Consider the following 19,915-nt stretch of genomic DNA (forward strand, 5'->3'; position numbering starts at 1 on the left):
ATATATATTATAAATTTTGAAGAGTTAACAGAGTACTATTAATAAGCCAAGAGAGATGCAAGGTACTTGGAAAGTTATCGAAGTAATTGTCGCCATGCTCATATAATTCTTTATTAAAAGATGTATAACCTTTCATAATATATTGAACGAATTGACTAATAATAATAACAATTAATATGATGTTTAAATGAATACTTTTACCCATGCATTATATCTTGATCTTTTAATTCCTTGCATGCAGAGAAGAGCATTAATAGAATATGCAGTTTTGTGTTTCCCTTTTTAAATCAACATGATTTTGTTTCTCTAGATTCTTTGTCTCGTTTGAATTACCTACTTTGCATGCTTAATTGCCAATTGATTTCTTTTTATTTTATTTCTTTTTAATCCGATTTTTCTATGTTATCAGAATCCGGTTGAATTGAATCCATGGAAGCTATAAATTATGACAATATAGAGAATACAAAACTTGTCCTTTATGATATCAAATAGAGAATTCATCTCTTGTCTATTGAATATATGATGGATGAATTAATTATGTTATATAAATTTTGAGTCCAGATATTTTCTAGTGAGCTTTTAATATTTTCTTTTATTATGTTTTCAAAATACACTTATTTAATATATTTAATTATGTTATGTGTCTTATATGTAATATATCTTTCTTGTGAGGAGCAAATTGTGATCTTTTATATCACATCTCTTTATAAACCAAAGTTGTTTAGTTAAGAATGATTAGATTTCAAACATTATTTAAGGTTTACTTATTAATTATTGTTCAAAGAATATTTATGTTTTTAGTCCAAAATAACTGTTTATCTAAACAATCATATCTTTTAGCTAGAAGATTTAAAAAATAAAAATAAAAAAATACTCATATATGTATTTTGTAGCATTAGTATGCAAAAGTCACTTGATACGTCGATCAAAAACAGAAAACAATCTTTTTAAAAAAACGAACCAACATAACATTTTTAAAATAAACCTTTTTCTCCCGTGAATTTTTGTTTGAACTACCTCTCTAACTAAAGGAGAAATAATATATTATTTTGATGCAGAAGAATTAGGTTTCTCAAACTTTCTTTTAAATAAATATTAACTTTTCAATGTTTATAAACTTAATTATTTTTCAAATGTTAAAGGTATTTTGAAGCTAAAATTGTGCATAATATATATATTGCTTAGCAAAAAAAAAAGAATGTCAGAATACCATCGTTTTTTAACACAATACATTGTTAAATGTAAAATATGTAATACCAAAATATAAACAAAAAACTTGGATAATATAACTCTAAAATATATATGATAGTTGTTGGTTTTGTTAATAAGAGAAGTTGAACCTACAACTTTTTTTATCTATTTTTTCAAATTTTTCAAATCGATCTTATATTTTCAAAATGTTAGTGAAAGAAATTAAACTCACAATCTCCCATTTCAACCTTATAACTCTTAAAATAATAATTTACTAGTAAAATGTACCACATAATTTATTTTATAAAAGTAATACAAAAATTAAATATCCAAGATTATGTATTGCTTGTTAAAAACTCATGAATAATATTCTCAACAGGTCTTATACACCAGCACTGCACAAAATAAAAGAATTTTTTTAGTACATCATAGGTTTAAATTGTTTCCACAGTGCATTTTTTTTAATAAAATGAGACCTTCAGACTTACTAAGCCTAAAGAAAATGGTTTAATTTATTCAAACTTAGAAGTACATAGTACAAAGAGAATGGTAAATAATCATCTATTCGCTTAAAAACTTCAAAAACTCTAGATCAAGAGTCCTATATCCTCTTCTGTACACAACTAGAAGAACAAACCACCCTCAAAAACTCCAGAACACAACCCCAATTGATTTTGGACACAAACACAATGAAGAATGTGTCCCTAAAATTTCCCATACCATATTCAGGGCAATACTAAAACACAATTGGAAACTAATTCACCAACACACAAGAGTCAGGCCATCATGAAACCTCTAGTTCAACAATTTATACTCATCCATGCGTATATATACAAGTGATCTTTTTCTGAAAAGAAATCAATTATACTGATACAGATTGTGAAAGTGTGCCAATGCCATTGCCTGAAAAATATGTTTTCATTTGGTGTGTCTCTTTCGAGTAACACGGAAGTTTGGCAAAAATCTCGTTACAGAATATTGAACACCAAAAAATCTAACAAGGTTTTGACAATCTTTCTTCTCTTCTTCATTATCTGCTTGTGGACTCAAGTGACTCAAATAAGTTTTCCCCTCGTATATATAGGAGAGCTGCTGCCACAAAAGAACGGCTAATCCTATCTGCAACGAAACACTTGCAATGAACAGATAAGCAAGAATGAGTCCTCTAGAGGAAAGAAGCAGGGCAGATCTCAGGAATGCAACAACAATTTCATTCAAAATTCTCCATGCCAGATAGGTTCCACTAACCCCGTCTATGTGCCTAAGGGAGTATTTCAACGGTGGCCACAGATGCGAGCCTGCATATACAGACATGATAGAGACATAGATTGTACTCAACACTGCAGAAATCAGAAAGCCAACGAAGCTCCGGTGATTAGCTGCACCAACACAGTTCCCAATCTGCCAAAGAATTATGATCAAACGAGCATTAAGACAAAGCACGTTAACCACCAAAAAATCATCCATTCTAGAACAGTTGGTAGGTAAAGATTACAGGAGCGCTAAAAAAACCAGTCATCTTCATGCCTGACACATCAAACAATTTTTTTAAGTTGGATACCATAAACAACACTTCAAATACGAAGGGTTACTGAGTTTTTAGCAATTGAAAAGTTTCCAAATTAGGGTTTTAGTCCCTGACTTATGAAACATTACTCATAATCTATATTTTGAAATACTCGAACTTTCGTCCTCGTATATGGTAGAAAAAAGTGATAACTTTACAGTTTGATTATTGTTAAAAACTTATAAATGGAAACTATTGGTTGACAAATCTCCAAATTTAGAATTTTTTTCATGGAGCAAACACCATTAACTCTAGCAAGAAATTTTAACTTGTCAATCTCAGTGTTTCTCTCGGTCTGTAATGTTTTTACCACAATTTATCAAACATCATTTTACAGAATATGAAGAAAGAAGAGAGGATATCCAACATTTGGGGTCATACTGAGGAAGAACATCCCACCAAAGCTCGACAACAGTCTCAGCTAGCTAATGTGGTCGAAGCCACAATTCCCACTTCAGATATCCTCCTTCCTGCCACTCAATGAGCACCTATGGCACTGGTTCTCCTTGCAGCTGATTTGTTCCCCTTTCCAACACTTTGAGGGGACACACTGTCTCTGGCAGGTACGTCTGTTTTGTATCTTTGTTTTGACAGGAGTATTACATCCTGTGTGAAGGGAGAATTGCTCCCTTGGATGCTTACAAACATCATTCTTTGTTACAAGAATAATGATACAGGTTGTTCCTTTGTGAGATTGAGTGTAGTGTGTGTTCGGGGTGTTAACCTGAGTGTGTCCTGGGTTTCTTGCTACCAAGAAACCTATCAGGTTTCCCTATATTATACTTAAAATGATTATAAGAAAAGGATTTACAGGTGCAATTAAACAAACAATTCACAACAAAGAAACTCTTTAGCAACAGCCAAACTGAGATCCATACAAAAGTATACAGCTAAAACTTGGAATGTATACAATATATTTTAGGTTTCTTGGTGACAAGAAACCTAGATTCTATCTCAAAATAAACAATCACAAACAGAGAAATGAATCCTCACTGTGAGGCAGCAGTTTATTGAATGGAAAATACTGAAAACAATCAACAACCTCCAAGGGAAAACATTTCCTTCTACACAGGACAGTAACTGTTCAGAAATAAAACACTCAACAACCAGAACTCACCCCCTCCTTAAAAGCCAGAAACCATCTAACTACTAATTAAAACTTCTCCGAACTGTTGTTTAAACTCCTCCTAACTAGCCCTAACCACTTCTTACTAACTTCTATGTTTTATTTTTCCCTAACCACTTCTACTAACTTCTATGTTTTATTTTTCCTAACGTAAACCTTCAAAGATCTATCAATATACCTAAAAACCCATGGTAAAAAGTTGTACAATTAAAGATGGTGTGCATTAATTAATATATAAATCAAAAATTGAAGTGCTGATTGCAACAATGAAATTGATATTTCCATAACTAGAAGATGATGGAAAGTGAAAACTTACAAATGGGCAGTGATGATCCATGTCCAGGATGCATTTTCTACAAGAACGACAATGATGAGCTCTAGGTGACTTTGGTTTCGAGCAGTAGTGACAAAAAGTATAATTTTCTAGGTCACCTTTCCCTACAGCAGGGTAGCTTCCCCATACCACATTTGGTGGTGCGCCAGCACACCTAAATGCTGAAAAGCTGAAAAAGGAAACGGTGGCAATGGACAGTGCTGCTGTGACGATTGAGTGAAAAACTCCACAAAGAATACTGATAGAAAAGACAACAGGATAAACTGCCCAAACCCCACCAACTGCACAAAAAAACATGTACAAGAAAATAACAAAATAATTCAGTCCATTTTTAGAACTGACAAATATTAAGGATTAACTGACAATAAAACATTTAATGAAGAACTACTGCTGATTGGATGATCTATTATAGTTTGACATTCATAGGGAGAAAAATAAATAATAAACCAAAGAACAATTTCACCAGCACAACAAGATCCTGAAAAGCAACAACTACAACTGAAACTATAACACCAAATCCATGCACTCTTTGCATACTCAATCCAAACTCAATAAAACAATGTAATAAAATCATCTATTTAAGTCATCGGGCATATAAAATCTTAATCTAGTCACAATGCAAATTAGTGAGTAGATTGAAGGTCAAAACTTAAAATTGCAGGATATGGTCTTTACACGCCCAAGCAGACCAGATCTATACCAAAGGTATTCACAGTTCACTGATTTAGCAATATCCAAACAAGATATCTCTCCAAATTCTCAGGGGGTCAAACTAGCTTATTTTTTGAGATTTCCAACATATTCTAGCCTATTATAAAAGCTGAATATATAAGCACAAAGATTGGTTTTTATATAGGGAAAAACATATAGATCCCCGAATTCCATCAGATAATTAATAAAGAAAAGGCTTCCTTGACTAACCAGAAAACCTGGGTATTCAAAAACACTGCTGGGAAATGGAGAGGGCATTTCCTAATACAGTGGAATTTTTTTCCTTCGCTCAAACAAAAAGTAGAAAAGGAAAGAATAAAAAAACAAGATGTAATCTTGAAGGAGACAAGAAATATGAATCTGAAATTAAATTATATTTCAGAAACAATGTTAAAAAATAAAAACGAAAAAGGAGTTCTTGTTAAGAAATAACATATTCTGGTTTACGAACAATTAACACAAGGAGTGCTTAATGAGTAACCATTTAGTGACTAATTGTTCTAAATAAAAAATTGTAAAAACAAATCATTACAAGTGATTTTCCCATTTTTAAAGGGAAGGCAATATTTTATTGGAAAGATAAAGAGGAAAACATAATATTGTGGCAGAAGAATGCCAGGGCTTTTACAAAATATTTCATAATTGTGTTTTTGTATGAGATAAAGCAATTTTCTGGGCTTCTGCCTAATTTTATTCAAGAGGGTTTTCACTTGTACAGATGTAAAAAGATTGCTTAAATTTGTTTGTCTGATGTGTCTTTCTTTTCTGAATTATTTTGGTTGAATTTTCTTTTCATTTACCTTATCTCATACTCTAAACCTTCGGATAACGTATATTTATAAGTCCCCCAAAGTACTACGACCAAAGCACTAGACTGTAGCAACAGAAGACTTGTACACCATCTCTCAATTTGAATCTATCAAACAAACTTCTGACACTAGGCAGATATTTGATAAAAATATGTTGGCATGAAGAGAAAAACAAAGAAAAGAAGGAAAAATTTTAAAATAACACCTACCCTGAGGAAAATAAAAACATGTCTGCCCATTATTGATGACAATAAATAAAAGTAGAAAACAACAGGAACAAGAGAGACTTACATATTACAAAAAATATAAATACGAGGACAACAGAAACAAAGCATCGATCACGCACTACTCTCCACCTGATGCACCTCTGGTCACGTTTCTTTTTGTTCTGATCTGTAATAGCCCCACACCAGCCACATTTGAAAGCAGATGCACATGATGGAAGCAAAACACGCAGTCCACAACCCCAGCATATTGTCTCATAATTCTCAGTAACCTCAGTTACATATTGCTCCTATATGTGACTTACATGAGCAACCAAGGAAGCTACAAAATTTTCAAACTGTAGAGAGAGAAAAGGCAAGCAATAACAGCCATGAAGTCATCTATTTACTAAATGACTGAGACCGAGAAATCATAAGGGCTAACAATATTGATGTCCAAAATCATATGATTTATAGAGATGTTGCAAACTTCAATTACTAGTACAAGAAACAAAAACAAAATATAATTATACATTATTCTTTTTCACAATGTTAAAGATTCACAATTTTTTGTCTGATAAATAATAATAAGAATGATAATACATTAAGGAGCTTGTAATGTGACTAAAAGTGGAATTTGAAAGGGAAGTAGAATTCTCTGTATTTGTTGTATTATTTAGCAGTGATGGATTTCGTGCACTACCTTGGTTAGGGAATTTCTAAGATTGAATGATACAGTTGGGCTAGGATGTGCATAGTTGTCATAACGCCCTTGTCTTAACAATACGTTTTTGTTTCAACAATTTCTAGGGAAAGAATGGCATCTTCTTAAAACCTATCTCACACAGCTTCAGCCAAAAAGAATTGCTTTTCCTTTCCCCAAAATAAGCTAATTGAAACACACAAGGTGTGATAGATTGATATCTCTTTCAGTTTAACATTTTGTCACTTCATAGATAAAAGGATCCATTAAATGTCCTGCAAAGTTGAGCATGTTGTGTACTAGAAAACTTGGAATAGAAAAAGAACACTTTCCACTGGTTTTAAACAACAAAAACATGTTTCGGTATAACGTCAATATGAACTCGTTCTGGAATAAAACCAAACCTTTCTATACTATGTTCTAAGTTTCCTACTTTTTTACCTTCTCAAACAACCACACAACAATTCACATCATAACAAGGGCAAAACTAACATTTTACTCCCTGCTCCAGAGGGGCAATTTCCTATTGACCCCGTGCCATTCCTTTTCTTGGTATTCTAAAAACTTCCTCACTCAGAATTAAAAAGGGTATTCGAGAACAAAAATCCAGAGTGCTTCCTAACAACCTGATTTTGTGACAAAGCAATTTAACATTTGATTTTCTGTTCAATTCAACAATTACACTTGCAAGACATCAAATAACACAACTTCCACTAAAGTAATTAAAACAATAATAACAAAAAAAAAAAAAACGTGATAAACATGATTTCTTCTTTCTTCCCTTTCATAATATTAGTCAATGAAACATATTTCAAGAGATTAAACGCAGGCCACTATCTATGTAACCAAAAAAATACATCTTTGGTTCGGGGTAAAGTTTGAATACACGGTCAGACTCAGATATAACGGAAATAATGATTTGATTAAACAACTGATAAAAGAAACGATGATAATCGACAAACTAATAAAAGACAAATAAGAGAATCCAAATAAAAAAATAAAGAGAAAACGATCGAAAGATGAAAACGGGTATGATTTGGAACCAACCTGTGTCGAGGAAGAAGAATCCATAACAGTAAGAATTGGGAGCTAAGTTAGAACCCGAACAAATTTGACGAAGGGGTTTTCAATTTTGTTTTTCATCTCAATAAATCGCACGTGACGATGACGCAATTCAAACAAATGGTGTTCGGTTCACCATTTCCCACACTAGCCACAACCGGTTTGGTTCAAAACCATTCCTGGCATATGAATGGAAGGCATTTCTCTTTGCACCCCATGATTTCCATGTACAGCCCTATAAATTTAAAATTCCAAGTTTATATTTATGCTATTAAATGTCAATGCACATGGAGTTTGTGAGTTTTGCTACTATATGGTATAATCTAAAACCTTATTAAAAATGAAATTTGACTTTCATATTACACATTCTAAAAGTCAAAATTGTGTTGTTATTTTTAGTCCATATATAAGTTGTTTATTTTGCACCATAGTACATTCATTTGATATTATATATTCTTACTAGTATTCACTAGTGATTTTTTTTTTAAAAGAAATAGATTTTGAGTTTTGGAGAAAAATATAATATGAAGTTAATAAGTTTGTTTCACATTAATAAAATGTGATATTGTGAAATTTAAGATAATCGAAGATGAATTAGTTGAAAAATATTATGTTAAAACTTTTCCAACAGATGAGGTAAGTAAAATTTGTTATTATTTGTGTGAAAATGTGACACATCAAATATAATTATGTTGTAATGTATTTATCTAAATACTTGATATGCAAATACTTGGAATAACATTTAGATTATATTTGTAATTGTGATGTTGAATTTTCGTATAGAGAATATAAAAGAGCTAGATATATGTATTATTAAGATATGAAAGAAATTACAAATATAGAATATGCAAAAAGAGTTTACATTTCAAAGTAAATAGAACATAGAAATGTGACTATCCATTTAAATTGTGATATTAAACTAGTACAGAATGGAGAAGGGTGGATTCTGAAGGTAATATGTGAGAGTCATGATCATGAGTTGAGTGATATATTAATATGTCATTCAAATGTTAACATAATAAAAAATAACGAGAATTCAATGGTCTTTAACATGACTAAAAGCTTAGTAAGTTAGCAAACACCTTACTTTAAAAAAGAACAAAAGGAAAATGTGACCATAAGTGTATAATGTTAGTAGTGCATATAGGAGATCTAAGAGAGGACAAAAAAATAACTTAAATACAAGATTTACTTATGTTGTTAGAATGTGACATGTATATTCACTAGAGTAGCTTTGATGAGTCATCAAGTTGTTACACATGTTAAGAGATAACTAAGAGACACAAGATTTTAATCTAAGATAGATGGTGCGAAGCACAAAAACCTTTAGTTTTAACACTTAAAGCTCTAGTAATCGATTATCACCAACCGTAATCAATTACAAGTGAAGTCGATTACCAGAGCTGTAATTAGATCTTATTGAAAGACCTTCACCTTTAAGAGAACTTGTTTATCAACTTTAGAGCATAAGCATATACTTCAACATATATGGAATATTAATTGTGAATTTACCATGTCATTTAGGAATCAAATAATTTATAAACATTAGATAGGATTGAAATAACATACAAATTCTAAAAAGGGAGATTTCAATAAAGTTTGAAATTTTTTTGCAATTAGTACTAAATGCTAGTTGTAAGAATTAGACGGTATGCAGACATTATTGAACTGTTAAGGATTTTTACATTTATTATAGCATTTAGCATAGTCCGTATATTGCAATGTTTAAGATAGTTTGTTTTCTTTATCTTTTAGAATAGTGAATAATGTTTAGGATATTGTTTAGATATATATTATGTTTGGCGTGTTATCTTAAACAGTTTATTTTGATAAACACTATTTCGTTAGATTATTTTGTTAAACTTCAAAATAAAGGATTTTTAGACTATCTTTTCTTTAAGAAAAATAAGATTGGGTACCCTTCCTCTTATCTATGTAACTCTCTTATTATGTTCTACGTTGAGATGTGCTGTTCAGGGAATATTACCATAAATGCTAAATAATGGTTTCATACTTCTGTAGAGATATAAAAGAAAGAAATCTTATTACATAATATTAAAAAAAAAAAAAGCAGTGCAACATGTACAATTACATACCCAAGCCTCCATATTTATTCAGAAAAGCGAAGTTGTATAACAAGAAATCCAAATACAATGTTTAATCATTCCTTAACTTCATATAAACATCATCATCCAACCAAAGAAGCATCAAGGACCACCATTCAAGAAGGTGTCAACCTTCTTATTGACAGCACTAGACAAGAACTTCATGCAAATTGGTGGACTGGCTCCAGCAAGACTCAGTATAGCAGCAGGAACACTCCACAAAGAATCACCACATATAAGTCCAGATGCCAAAGCAGGACCAAAATCATTTGCTTTTGATTTGTTCTTTTTCTCCCACAAAAACAGAATCAAGCTCCCAATGCACATGTCAATAGCAAAGTACCCACCAAGATAGAATGGGATGGCCAAAGCCATGGCGTTAGGAACAAACCTATATATCCTATACTTGGTCTCATAATGCACCAACAAATCACGCACTATGTTAATAAACACAGCCAAGAAAAAGAATATGATAGCCATTTGGAGACAATGTTTGGGGAGAGAAGAGAAACCTTTTGCCCCAAGAAGGGCCATTCCACGGTAAACTTCTCCATAGGGTGCAGGGTAAGAGCCTTGAGGGTCACCAAGTGTGTAGGCCTTGTGGAAGAACCAAAACATCAAAGGGGACACAAGACACCCTGTGGCTGTACCTAAAACTTGGCTAACAAACATGGATCTTGGAGATGCAAGGGTGAGGTACCCGGTTTTGAAGTCTTGCATCAAATCAGAAGCTGTTGAAACAATGCTCATCATGACACCACACGATGCAAGGCCTGCAATGATGCCTCCATTCTCAAGGCCAACCCATGAACTGAATATAATTATGGCAACTTTGCCATAGTTTGATGCCAAAGACCAATCAGTGAGGCCACATCCATAGGCATTGCAGAAGGCTAGAATAGGAGCCATGAGGTATGTGATTAGTACATGATACCATTTCAGTTGAGGAAAGATGTGTGACACTGTTACGATGGAAATAACTGCAAGAACAATATAGCCACTGAAAGCAACCCAAGAGGGAATCTGATCTTTCAAGAAATACTCAGTGCGACGTTGAGTATCTAAATCTGCACTTGGTATTTGATCAACATCGTCCGGGTTTAGATGGAGTGACTCTTTTTTCTTAAGGTGTTCCGTGATAAGACTATAGGCAACTCTTATCAACATGATGACACAATGGTAAAGACCGTCACCAAGCATCATAGCAATTGCAGTGAAGACCTGTTCATGCATTTTTCTTATGATTAGCACTACACAATTAAATATTGTAAACAAATTTTAACTTTGAAATGACATGTTACAAACTATGAACTATGAAGCTTGATAAGTGGATATATATGCTTACCCTATATCCTTGGATGCTACTTAGACTGCTAGGAGGTATATCTGCACTATACCAGATTCCTTTCTTTTGCTCAATCCAAGGCCATAGGATTCCCCATGAGATTATTGCTCCAAGAAGCAGAGATACATTTATCAAGTAAGGGCAAATCATTCCAACTCCAACATAGGTAGATGAGAAATCAAAGTAGAACCTGTGAATTTTGTATTCAGATTATTGATTTTGTTACTTTTATACAATACAGTCATAGGAAGAAAAGAGTGTTGGGAAATATATATGCCCAGTACGAATTACTATACTCTCACTATAAGTCTTACCACATGAGGATTATAGTCTGATTAAAGAAATATGTTGCTAGATGGAAATTTAGTAACTGGATTTGTCTTGATTTCTTGTGATATGCCAATCAATCTTAAATAAAAGAAGACGAGATATATTTGGCTGGAAGACATATATGCATACCTTTTGCTGTAGGCTTGGAGACCAAATGTGGGAAAAGTGCTGAATCCACAATCATCTCCTGCAGTGAAAAACCACTGGAAGAAACCAAAAGCAAAGCTGCCACAAAAGCTTTTGAAAAGCAAAGCAACCTGTTTCCTGTTTACACAAGAATGGTAAAGTTAAGTATGCCACAAAGTTAAAAAAAAGATCAGTTTATTGCATATGATGTACTATCTGTTTATGTATACATATGAATTGCAAAACCATACTTACTTTGCTAGTTTTGCTCCTTTTGGTGTGTGTAAGCTATTGACAAGAAGAGCTGTGGCAGTTCCACTAGGGTATGTTAGTTTGTACTTCAAAATCATCATCTGTGAAATGTCAATTGAAATTTTAGGTTCAATAAACTGCAATGAAATTTACATGAATGAAGGTGCAACTGTAAAACTTTGCTATAGTTTTGTTTCAACCTACCTTTCTCAGGGGCACTATAGAGAAGAGACCAACAAAACTAACAACAAAGAGGAAACCAAACATCCAACCAAGGGAGAGACTTTTTGTATTGATTGGTGTGTTCCCCCCATCAACTTGAGCAGCAATGTATGGACTCATCCCAAGTAGATAACTTCCCATGCCACCTTTTCACACCACATATTAAATATAAGCAAAACATATTATGCAGTAATCAAAGCCAACAACTCAGTATTATTCAAAAATTGGGGAAAATAAAAGATTCAAGGCGAATTCATTAAGAAAACAAAGATTTTATATATATTTTGAACAGAAGTCCTACTATTTAATGTGTTACCCTGAACCTAATATACTGGTTTTCCTGTTTTTCTTTATAACTAACAACATGCATTCATTGCTGTGTTATATATACCAGCTTTGAAAAGTATTTACAAAATACACGAGCAAAAGGGTGGTCAATGAAAGAGATAGTTAAAAACTCACTGCTGAATGCAATTCCAGAAGATGCAACAACGAAGGTTTGAATGACAGTGTTCTCCTGGCGAGTGAAAGGTTCTCTGAGAAGGCCACATTTGTTGAGGAGGGTAGTGTAGGACTTGATCACTGCAAACCCCAACAACCCAGCAGCTACATTGAGGGATGGAATGATCCCTGTTGTGAAGTTGAGTTTGCACACAATGAAGTTGAAAACAAGACTGAGAACAAAGCTTGTGACCACTGATCTCACTGTGATTTGTTTTGTCCATGGTGGCACCCTTGTGTTCCTGAATGCCTCTTCACCCTTCCCTTTACCCTCTTCTTCCATGTCTACAGACCTTCACCACAACACAATGCAATCAATGCTTTGTTCACTTTCTCTCACCCCTTCAAAGGAATGGTGAATCAGGACAAAGTGTATATGAGGTAAGCACATCAACAAATTGTGTGCAGTTTGTTTAACAATGGAAAGTCTACAGAATCAATCATTTTCTATTTACTACAATTTTTGATAAGGGAATCAAGGGGTTACCATATGTGAAGGATTGATGGGGATTGATTAACCTCTTGTTTTGAAAAGTTTTCATTGCAGAGATTACTTTAGTCATGGACCAATTATTCCTTGTACAGATGAATATCCAACCGTAACCTTTTACTCTTTTAAGGAATATAATTGTTTCATACTAAATTTATGATCAGGTTTTAATTGCTATCTTTATTTTAGAATATAATAACTACGCATTACCAATATAGAAAACAGTGTACAGTTATTCAGTCAGAAATCACTGTCAGTTTAATTGTAAAAGCCAAAAAATAAATATGTATGATGGTTGTGATTAGATGATAATATAATTTTCTACATGGTTGTTTCATAACCTATTTTCTATGCATGTTATCGAATGTGATCTTACCTGGATCTCTCGTGGACTTGGGAGAGTTCAAATCCTAAGAGCAGTTTGATTGCTCCTTTTGATTATTGAGACTAATCTTGTTGTTGAAAGAAGATTCTCTAAAAAAAACTCTTTGAGACTCAAGTCACTGAAAGAGTTGAGGTATTTGAACAATGGAGAGTATCCCTATTTATGGTAGAATGTGAGAGTGAGTAATATGTTCTTATCAAAATAATATTTATCTGTACCAGAAAGATAAATAATAATCAATCCACCAAATTAAATTAGATTTAGTTATAATATATAAATATAATATTATTTATACATATAAAATATTCTATTTATAATAAAAAATATGAATTAAATTTAAAATATAAATAAAAAATAATAGCAAATTAATTAAAGATAAATGATAAAAATAGCATATCTAATAATATAACATATTTTACGGTTAAAATAAAAAAGTTGGATATACTCTATTTGATTGAATAAAAACACAATGAAATATACAAATTAAAATAAAAAAATAGACAGTGTAATTTTTTAAAAATTAAATATGTTTTTATCTTCTAATTAAAGATATTTTTATTATAAGGATCGTATTAAAAATTAAAAATTAAAATTTTTTCTTACAATATGTTGATAGAAAAAAAGTTAAGACCTAATTAAATTATAGAGTATAAAAAAATATTTTATTTTATTTTTATCTTAGTTATTTATATTTAATTATTAGATATTTTAACTTTATCTTTTTATCTTGAGATTATTTTTTATTTATATTCATATATTTTTTATTATAATAGATTCATTTTGTATATATTCAACACAGGGAAATTACTTTACAAGATTGAACATTAACCTTAATTCTTTTTTACAACAAATTTAAATATAAATATTAAAATAAGAAAAAATCCGCTTAAATATAAATTATAGATCTTAAATAATAGAATACAATTCATAAAAAAGAAAACTAAAAATTTATGATTTATTAAATAAAAATAAATTAAAGATAAGCTGATGTTGGACCATTCTAATTTAATACACAGAGTCACATTTAAACTTAAATAATTAATTGTATTATTTGAAATTAAATATTTATCAGTTACAATTCTTTCCCATTCAATAAAGATTACGTTTCATTTAAAGAAACCGTAGTGCTCTCCCAATAATTTAGTGGCAAAGTTACATTTTTTATTCTCACATGTCTCTAAAAATTAGTTTGATACTGTTACTTTGTATTTTTATAATTATAATTTTTTCGTAATATTTGATAATGAAAAATATTTATCATTTTAACATTAAATATTTAATAATATTATATTTTATTTATGATTTTTATTTTTATTAAAAAGACATTTAATTAATATTTGAATTTTTATATGAAAGATATCAATTCTCTTACTATTCTCAGTAGTCATAGCTGTTAAGCAACAATAATTACGTAAGAAAATAGGTGAAATAAGCAACAAATTAATATTCCAGTTAAGATTCTTCAAAATATTCTAAGATAAAAATGATATATTACAAAAATCTCAACAATATATTATGTGTATGTATTATAAGAGAAAATCTTACCTTACATACGAATTGATATATATACTTTTTCTCATATACTCTTATCTAGATGGACCTAACTCATATATGCTATGTCTATTTTAAGAATCGTGGACATCACATTAAATTTCATATTGTAACATTAATATTGATGCATTATTTGCCTTAAATGCATGTCGTGATGATACTGGTTAACTAGTATAATATGATCTCTGTTACAATAACATGACTAGTATGATATAATTTCGACGAGTACAACATGATCTTGGCCACAATATAGAAAACAAAAGTTTCCAAATCTGGAATGTTAAAATTTTACATTAAAAATGATGTTAAATTTCTTCTATGAACAACTCATACTTCATAAGCAGTAAATCTATTGAGTTTATTTTCTAAGAATCTTAATAGCACCAAAGATTGTTAGGTATAAACAAAGTCTTACATCGGATAAAATAAAAAATAACATGAATTTATATATAAATAAAATATCACTATTGATAATTGATAAGAGGTCTTTTGAAGTGGTACCAAAAATAAAACTGTAAAAACTTGACTCGAAGTAAACAATATCTTATCAATAAGACTTATGTTCGTTGAACTTCCTTACAAAAACGATTCATAAAATGGTATATCACTAATTTCTAAAAAAAAAGTTAAGTGAATAATAATTCTTGTTTTTTGAAAACATATTCCTCAAAGAAATAAAATATTATAAGATAAATACATGCTTACATAAAATAAGACAACATAAAAAAAATAGTTTTAATAAACTTAAAACCAGCATTAAAAGACACAAAAGAATAAATATATAATAAGTCCAAAAAAGAATATTAGAGAAGGGTGACAATGGTATGAACGATACATAATATAGAAGGAAAATGGATACAAATTAAGAGGTCTAAACAAATTTTTAATAACAAGACTATATCATTTGGAACAAGGTTTAAATGTAACTCGTTCAGATTCAAATATGATTTTAGATTATGTAGAATTAATGAGTTAAGTTTAAATATGTTCACCCCAAAAACGTTTCAAAACCCTACTTTCAGTTTCTAATATATTTACTGAATAAATAATACTTTTTAAAAAAGAGGTTTTTAGATTTAATATACATATTAATATTGTTTGACAATATTATTACGTACCACTTAAAATCAGTCACTTTGACTTTTCTTCGACATATATGTCGTTATATTTTACTAAAACTAAAATCATATTTAACATAAGGGTATTGTATATATAATTTTCAGAAATGAATGAGCAAACATACATTGGAAATTGGGGTGGTGGCGCAGTTGGCTAGCGCGTAGGTCTCATAGCTTCTGAGTGATCCTGAGGTCGAGAGTTCGAGCCTCTCTCACCCCATTTTAATGTTTTATTTTTCTTACAATTTTGTCAAGGTGTATGAGTTGTGTTTGCACGATTTCTTATTGTGACCTATTTTCTTACCTTTGAACATGTTTTAAACAATGCTTATATATTCCTTTATCTCAATTGAGGGTGTCTGGTTTCCATTTTTTTTTTCTTTTAACTAACAAGATGCAATGATAAAACAAAAATCAAGGACAAAATAGCTACTATAAGACAAGATGACTTAAATTCAAGATACTTTCATTCATTGTTTAAATAAAGGAGGGCAAAAGACGAAATTAAAGGAATGTGTGTGGAAAAGAATTAATGATAAAGGTAATCAAGCTTAATCCCATAAGAGATATATGCTATTCTTTATTCAATTTTATAATAATTGGTTAACGAGTCTTTCATTTTTTTACAATATTTTATTTTTTATTTCTATTCAATATGAGATTTTGATTTATACTTAGATTTTCATATAAGCGATCTATTTATTAGATTGGTAGAGACTTTATAATATGCATTTTGGTTAGACGAGTATAATTATAGGAATGATGGTAATTTAAGCAAAGTAGTGTTTAACATGGACTTGGCTCATATGCAGAGGAAGCAAAATACCTATTCACATTTGAGGCACCGCAAAATCACATTATGTGCACACAGAAATGGTGGAGTGATCCCGAGAGCATAAAATTCATGTAAAAAAATACACCTCAAATTCATTAAGTGAAGGTGTGTAATGGAACTCATAATTCATGAGCACGTGTTGGTGAATTTTGTATCCGTATATAATATATATATCTCTTTCTTCTTATAAGAAAAAACAAATAAAATCAAAATGAAAACTCATTAATTAAACTTGTTGACACATTAATAGTTCTTGTTTTTTTCTTAGGATACAAATGTTGAGAATCTTATCTTTGGTGAAGTAGTCCAACCGCGTAATCACAAACTTGAGGGAAAAAACAGAAAACATGTCATAGAAAGAAGTGTTAACTTAAAGAAACATGACAAGAACACTTCTTTCAATCACCGATCTTGTTCATTTGTTATGAAGAATGAACATAGGGAAAGTAAAATAACGTTGTTGTTGTATGACCCAGACTACAATGAAACACAACATTTATTACTATATATATATATATGTGTGTGCATGTTTTTGAAAACAAGACTAGACAACGACATCGATCAGACTATAATGTATTTAACTAGTTCTACATCATCTCAACCACGCCACCATGTTTCTTCTTGTGTGCCCCAGCTTCAACATCATCATACAATGAACTTCCATACTTCGAACTTGAATTTTCAAGTTTATCACCCTGACCCCAGATGGCATAAGCCTCTTCCCCATGAGCAGCTTCATCACCAATCTCCATATCCTCTTCAGACATTCTAAGTGGAACAAAAAGTCTGATGAAGAGGCATATCAAGCTTGTGGACACAACATTGACAAAGACAACAAAGATAATCCCAATGATTTGTACCCCCATTTGCCTGAACCCTGTGTGTATCCTTTTGGAATGGAAACCATAGAAAAAGCCAACGTATTGATTAGCAGCTCCATAGAACAATGTGTTGAGTCTTGGCTCGGCAAACAGTCCAGTGAGTAGTCCTCCCAAGGTTCCTGCAATAGCATGAGTGTGGAACACTGCCATAGTGTCATCAACCTTCTGCAGTAGCTTTGATCTCTTGTGGATCACCATCATGGTGAACCAAGGAATTGACCCAGAGAACACTCCCATTAGAAGTGCTGCCCATCCCTCCACAACTCCTGAACACCATAATAAACACTAGTTAGGTTAGAACATGTATGGGATAGCTTATATTTTCAGTAAAAAAGTTGAAAATTAAGTTAACTGTTTCGAGATTGTAAAAAGTTACTTGACGTTAAAACTATTCTACAAATTGAAGAAATATATAATATTGTTTAGAAATGTATTAAAAAATCAACTTTAAACTTAACTTTACAATCTAACAACCTAACTAGTTTCTGCATTGTAGTGCACAAAAAGAATTACACACACACACACACATATATATATATATATATATATATATATATGGAGAATGAAAACATGAGAAAGAAACCTGCAGCAGGAGTAATGCAGACCAAACCAGTGATCATGCCTTGAACAGCTCCAATGACAGAAGGTTTTCGGAAAAAGATGACATCAAGAATGACCCAAACGAGCAAGCTGGTGGCAGTGCAAGCGTGGGTGTTGAGGACGGCAAGTGAAGCATCTGCATTTACTATGTATGGATCTCCTCCGTTGAACCCTGTCCAACCCATCCACAACAACCCTGCACCTGCCAGCATCAGAAGGATGTTGTTTGGAGGAAACCTTTCCCTGTCCTTGTTTAGTCTTGGTCCAACCTGTCAAACCATATACACACTCATTCATGCACCAAAATCACTTCATATACATGTAGTTTCAGTAATTGGACATGCATATTTCTACCCCTAAAAGAAAAGATGATTGGGACAAATACTAGATATGATTAACTAAAAACATTGACCATGGGAGTTAGTTAGCATATTGATACAAAAAACCTGATGCTTACCCAAAATGCAGCAGTGAAACCAGCAACCCCAGAAGACAAATGGATGACATATCCACCTGAGTAATCTATTATCCCCATTTTGGACAAGAAGCCCTTCGTACTCCATATGCTGAAAGCTGTGAAGGTGTATGAGAATGTGAGCCACAAAGGCACAAACAGCATCCAAGCATAGAAGTTCATGCGCCCCAACACAGCCCCAGCAATGAGAATCAGAGTAATGGCTGCAAACACACACTGGAAATACACCATTGTGGCATTAGGGAAGGCCCCCAGAAAGGCCTTCTCGAAGAGATATGCATGATTAAGTGACATAGCAGGCTTTCCCCAGAAAGGGACAAGTGGTTCACCAAATGACATTCTGTATCCCCACACAACCCAACAGAAAAACACACATGCAAAAGCATAGAGTGACATGAATGCTGAGTTCACTGCCCATTTCTTCTTCACAGCTCCACCATACAATATTATGAGCCCTGGAACACTCTGCAGACCCACCAGCGTTGCAGCCACAAGCTGCCATGCATTGTCTGCCCTACTCATCCATTCAGGGCTTCCATCTACTGGCAAAAGATTCGAGGGAAACGGAACCTGAGCCATTTTTTCACACCCTCTTTCTGAGTGAGTGAATGAATGAATGTTCGCTATATGGATCACTCACCCATATATGTACAATGTTTGATGGATGAAGCGGCTAGTGTTGGCCTTTTGTGTGAATTCGTTTTGAATAAGGTTGTTTTGATTCTCACGACTAGCTGTAGAGTTGTTGCATAATTGATATGTTGTCATAGGTGATGTCGGTCTTGATATTGATGGGTAAACGATGGCGGGTATTACGAACATTTTTTCTGCTAACGGGATCAACAAAGTTCCTTTGTGTCTTAGTACGTAACTGTCTACCAATCACAAGAAGGCTCTTGTAGATAATATATGTATAATAATTGGTCAGAAATATTCTTTAACATATTTAAATAAAGTGGTTTATGAATAAAACAATATTAACGAAGCTTTTTC

The 19,915-nt window shown here is 32.0% G+C and overlaps 3 protein-coding genes across 6 annotated transcripts; all 3 read right to left on the minus strand.

Annotated features, from left to right (window-relative positions):
• Positions 1-1,685: 1,685 nt before the first annotated feature.
• LOC106753653 (protein S-acyltransferase 11) lies at positions 1,686-7,910 on the minus strand. 2 transcript variants are annotated; one of them, XM_014635494.2, is made up of 5 exons: positions 7,692-7,910; positions 6,030-6,252; positions 4,201-4,499; positions 2,440-2,592; positions 1,686-2,310 (listed from the first exon to the last, which is right to left on the minus strand). In XM_014635494.2, the coding sequence occupies exons 1-5, from the start codon at positions 7,713-7,715 to the stop codon at positions 2,110-2,112; spliced, it is 900 nt and encodes a 299-aa protein (XP_014490980.1). In that variant the 5' UTR covers positions 7,716-7,910; the 3' UTR covers positions 1,686-2,109. The 2 variants fall into 2 exon arrangements, with proteins under 2 accessions (XP_014490980.1, XP_014490979.1); XM_014635493.2 differs by having other exon boundaries at positions 1,686-2,592; positions 7,692-7,903.
• A 1,830-nt stretch (positions 7,911-9,740) lies between these two features.
• Positions 9,741-13,550, minus strand: LOC106753571 (probable metal-nicotianamine transporter YSL7). Of its 3 annotated transcripts, none has more exons than XM_022777612.1 (7): positions 13,454-13,550; positions 12,549-12,880; positions 12,069-12,232; positions 11,868-11,965; positions 11,616-11,750; positions 11,157-11,346; positions 9,741-11,032 (listed from the first exon to the last, which is right to left on the minus strand). In XM_022777612.1, exons 2-7 carry the CDS (start codon positions 12,868-12,870, stop codon positions 9,914-9,916), a joined length of 2,028 nt encoding a protein of 675 aa, XP_022633333.1. In that variant the 5' UTR covers positions 12,871-12,880; positions 13,454-13,550; the 3' UTR covers positions 9,741-9,913. The 3 variants fall into 3 exon arrangements, with proteins under 3 accessions (XP_022633333.1, XP_022633332.1, XP_014490880.1); XM_022777611.1 differs by having other exon boundaries at positions 12,549-12,929; positions 13,454-13,541; XM_014635394.2 differs by lacking the exon at positions 13,454-13,550 and having other exon boundaries at positions 12,549-12,947.
• Positions 13,551-17,480: 3,930 nt separating this feature from the next.
• Positions 17,481-19,501, minus strand: LOC106753572 (ammonium transporter 3 member 1-like). The gene is made up of 3 exons (XM_014635395.2): positions 18,905-19,501; positions 18,431-18,716; positions 17,481-18,113 (listed from the first exon to the last, which is right to left on the minus strand). Exons 1-3 carry the CDS (start codon positions 19,499-19,501, stop codon positions 17,554-17,556), a joined length of 1,443 nt encoding a protein of 480 aa, XP_014490881.1. The 3' UTR covers positions 17,481-17,553.
• Between the last annotated feature and the right edge of the window lie 414 nt (positions 19,502-19,915).

This window comes from Vigna radiata, unplaced genomic scaffold, assembly GCF_000741045.1.
Source record: "Vigna radiata var. radiata cultivar VC1973A unplaced genomic scaffold, Vradiata_ver6 scaffold_134, whole genome shotgun sequence".
Taxonomy (NCBI): domain Eukaryota; kingdom Viridiplantae; phylum Streptophyta; class Magnoliopsida; order Fabales; family Fabaceae; genus Vigna; species Vigna radiata.